General features: G+C 40.5%; 1 protein-coding gene across 1 annotated transcript; it reads right to left on the reverse strand.

The window, feature by feature from the left end:
- Window positions 1-328: 328 nt before the first annotated feature.
- Window positions 329-2563, reverse strand: LOC135467152 (uncharacterized). The gene is made up of 4 exons (XM_064744916.1): window positions 2473-2563; window positions 1778-1957; window positions 1066-1200; window positions 329-516 (listed from the first exon to the last, which is right to left on the reverse strand). Exons 1-4 carry the CDS (start codon window positions 2561-2563, stop codon window positions 329-331), a joined length of 594 nt encoding a protein of 197 aa, XP_064600986.1.
- Window positions 2564-3813: the final 1250 nt, after the last annotated feature.

Genomic DNA, 3813 nt, shown 5'->3' on the forward strand with positions numbered 1-3813 from the left:
CTAATTTACCGAATTTCCATAAACCGCCCAGGTCTGTTCTTCCATGTTTCTATACACTGATTAAACGTTTTACCAGGCGTTAAGGGCTTACAGACATATTCTCATAGACACCATGTGCAACAAATAAATTAAAATATTTATTCAACAAATAACTTCAACAATATAGTAATCCAGAATATGATTTAAGGCTCTGTCAGCGAAAATGTCCGTTCGTTAGAAAGGCATGTTGCGTCAAACGACAAATCTTTGCAGTAAAAAAGTCCATTGATTTGTCCACACCTGAACAAAGAACTGTCAAAAGCACTTCAAAGAAAGTCACACTGACTTTTCAAATGTAATTCGACCGCTTCCACTTGTTGCTGTTTTTCTTATAATTCTTCACCAAAGTCGCCATCGTTGTCATAGCTTCCAGAAGACCTTCGCCCCGAGTCGCGCACGTGGCCTGGACACACCAGTATCTGTCCTTGATTTTCCCCAAGCTCAACCAATCAGCGATCTGAGATGTGTTCATGGCGCCTGTAAAACAACACAAACGAACAAATAAATTACACAATCATAATGAAGTACATGTACATCACAGCTCCGAGATGTTTCTTCTGTCTATGCACATGTATACATGTAATCTTATGGGGAAGTGGGGGGGGGGGGGGGCTCCGTGGTGCCCCAGTTAAGTTAATAGTTGGTTAGCGCGCTAGCGCAGCGTTATGACCGAGGAGCCTCTCACCAATGCTGTCGCTGTGATGGTCGTGGGTTCCCCACCGGGTTCTGGTTTCCACCCACCATATTGCCGCCATATAAGTGAAATATTTTTGAGTACGGCGTAAAACACCAATCAGATAAATAAAATAAATGTGATCTTATGCGCAAACTGTGGTCCTGATACATACGTTCAGTTAATAAGAGAAATTATGAAAATCAGGACGACTATTTGCTTTGACTGTGATGACGGCGCATCTTATTGTCTTCAGCAATAAAATGATATCAGCACGAATAATGTTCAGTAGTAACAGTAGTACTACAGTAATACTGATGCTGACGAAAATTGATTCTGCTCTATTCTCTCACCTTTCACGTCTTGTTTATTGGCGATCACAAGCAGGGGAATACCCTTCAATTCCTCAGAGTTGCACATGCGCTTGAGCTCCTGTCGCGCGGCCGGCATACGTTCCTTGTCCGAGCTGTCTACCACGAACAGGATACCTACAGGGACGGAAGATTATCAGTGTAAACAGAGACCGGAAGAGAGTATAGAGTCATTTATAAGATAGGCAAGTCGATTAAGCAGCTGCCCGATGCCTTGTGAGTCCTTGCTCCCACTGATAAGTTAATAGATAAGTGAGATAAATTGGTTTTGAAAGAGTGCACTGATACGCTAAACCGTGTTGGTGTTGTGAGAAATGCCTGTATGCGCGTTAATTACTGATTGATATGTGAATGTTATGGCTCATTGGTGAATAAATGACTGTCTTTGCGAATTTTATGGTAGACTTTAAATTACTGAATACACGGAATAACTATTAGACTATAACTATGGAACATGTAATTTTGTTACGGTTCGACTGATTTATCAGATTACCTTGTTGAATGTTCATAAATAAGTTTATTTAATAATGAATATAATTCCCAGCGAATATTACAAAATTTTAATGTCATTGGTAAGTAGCATATGGCATTGTCTGCCTTGTAATCAATAACCATGTTGTACCTGTATATGAAATAACATTTCTTGCAAAAAAAATTAATATTAATATTTCATTCATGCAGATATCAATCTTACCATGTGATCCTTTGAAGTACATGCTCCAAAGTCGCCTCAGTTTCTCCTGGCCGCCGACGTCCCAAACGGTAAACGTGACGTTTTTGCACACCGTCACTGTCTCCACGTTAAACCCTACTGTAGGCAACGTCTGGACGTCATCCTCATCAAGCTTGATTTTGTATAATATAGTTGTCTTTCCTACAAACAGATTAGTCCATATCATAACTATTTTGTCTACAGAATGTGATCATTATTTTGTATAGTATATCGTTGTTTTGTCTAGCAGAGTCACTATTATTTTGCACTGTGTTGTAAACTTGCCTGCAGGGATGAGTCAGAATCCTCTCATGACATGTATGACTTGTATTTTCGCTAAATAGCGATGACCCAAGGATAAAATGTATTGACACTGTTGGTGGGATAAGGATATAAAAGTATGGACGTACGGGGAAAAATGCCAAATTGAAACAGAGTGTTTTGTGAATCCGGTAAATATTTACAGTTTGGGAACATGAAAGTGACATGCTCTAGATGTCTGGCTTAATTAATTTTACTCAAAAAAAAAAGGGGATATATCGTTGTGACTTTTGTTTCAAACATTGTGATGTTGTCATATACAAAACAAATGTACGCACACCAATAACACCTCTAAACCTGTTCATTGCTTATGCACAATGGTACTTCAATTTTTTTTTTTTTTTTTTATCACTTACCAGCAGAGTCCAGTCCAACCATAAGAATTCTGGCAGGAGTGAGATTGAATTCTCCAAAGATGTCTTGTAAACGGGAAATCACTTTACCCATGTTGCTTGAGACGAGATAAGAAGCGTAAGTATACAAGTCCTGCAGTCGCTCTGTATGTTTTTGGATGGTGTAGAAACGTGATGAGCTAGCCGCTGTAAATGACTCGACTGCACAGATGGGGTAACTTTATACCAATGGTTGGGCAGATCCCCGCGGGCTGTCCTCTTAGTGCCCCGCCGGTCGGACTCCCCGGGAGAGAACAAATGACCATCTCGTCTTCGCCGCTGATTGGCCCAGCTCCCTGACCACTGATCCTTGCCGGACAGGTGAATCTTCCATTGATGACGTCATCGCTGATCATCCAGACACGGTGGGTGCTCATTCCACCAGCATTGCTGACGGGTGCTTACCGGAGAATGGTGTGAGCACTTAGGCAAAAGAAAGAGCCCAAATAGCACCTGTTTGAACTTCCGTTGTGTTCAGTTCGCGCAGAGAGGGGTAATAGAACACCCTGTTGGGCGAATCCCTATCCAGTGTTGGCCGATTTCACACCTCACCCGTGGACTTTCTCTTCATGAAGTTACCTGCAGAAGATCATTATCTCACCATCATCTCAAATCAGCCCTCAGACATTTACACCTATGTGCCGCTATTCAGAATAACCGACAACAAACTGCTTCACGGTACTTAAACATTCGTTTTTTGTAAGTGTGAACAAGAGTTACATGCGAGTTACAAGTGCATTCTGAATCGAAGAGTGGCCTTATCTTCAAATGTAAACAACTGCATACGTGCGCACAACAAACAGTGAACAATTGGTAACAAACGGACTGGCTGACAAACAGACATAATAAACAAATATCGAAATAATTCAAAACTCTGTTTCCTCTTCGACAATGATATGCAATTGCGTGTAGACCTATGTACAAGTATATTCATATTTTGAACTATTCACAGGCCAAATCTTCTGAATGCGTGAAGCTGTATTTACTTTGGTCTTCTGAGTGATGCGTTTACAACACACATGCGCATGTGTACTATATTTTCTTTAACCTAGCGGCACAGACAGCCCTAAATGACAGTCTTATAGGCTGTTTTTGTTGCAAAATGTGTGTATACCTCCTTCTCTTATAAACTATTTAATCCTGACTTGTATATAATTGAAGGCAGCTTTTGCATAACTGATTAATCCTTATTAGTCGTCGAAGGCGATTTTAAAGAAACAGATAAATTTATACAAAGTACTGTTAAGAATAACCTTCGATGACATACGTAAGCAAACGACGACTGTGTGAAAAGTGGCAAATGGT

The sequence above is a fragment of the Liolophura sinensis genome, chromosome 6, assembly GCF_032854445.1.
Source record: "Liolophura sinensis isolate JHLJ2023 chromosome 6, CUHK_Ljap_v2, whole genome shotgun sequence".
In the NCBI taxonomy this organism is placed as follows: domain Eukaryota; kingdom Metazoa; phylum Mollusca; class Polyplacophora; order Chitonida; family Chitonidae; genus Liolophura; species Liolophura sinensis.

Bases quoted from the DNA above. Each gene is read 5' to 3' on its own strand.
- LOC135467152 (XM_064744916.1), bottom strand. From the start codon at position 2,563: ATGGGTAAAGTGATTTCCCGTTTACAAGACATCTTTGGAGAATTCAAT. The intron at 1,201-1,777 runs GTAAGATTGATA...CCGTCCCTGTAG, and splicing joins GTACTTCAAAGGATCACATG to GTATCCTGTTCGTGGTAGAC. The intron at 517-1,065 runs GTGAGAGAATAG...GTTGTTTTACAG, and splicing joins CAATAAACAAGACGTGAAAG to GCGCCATGAACACATCTCAG.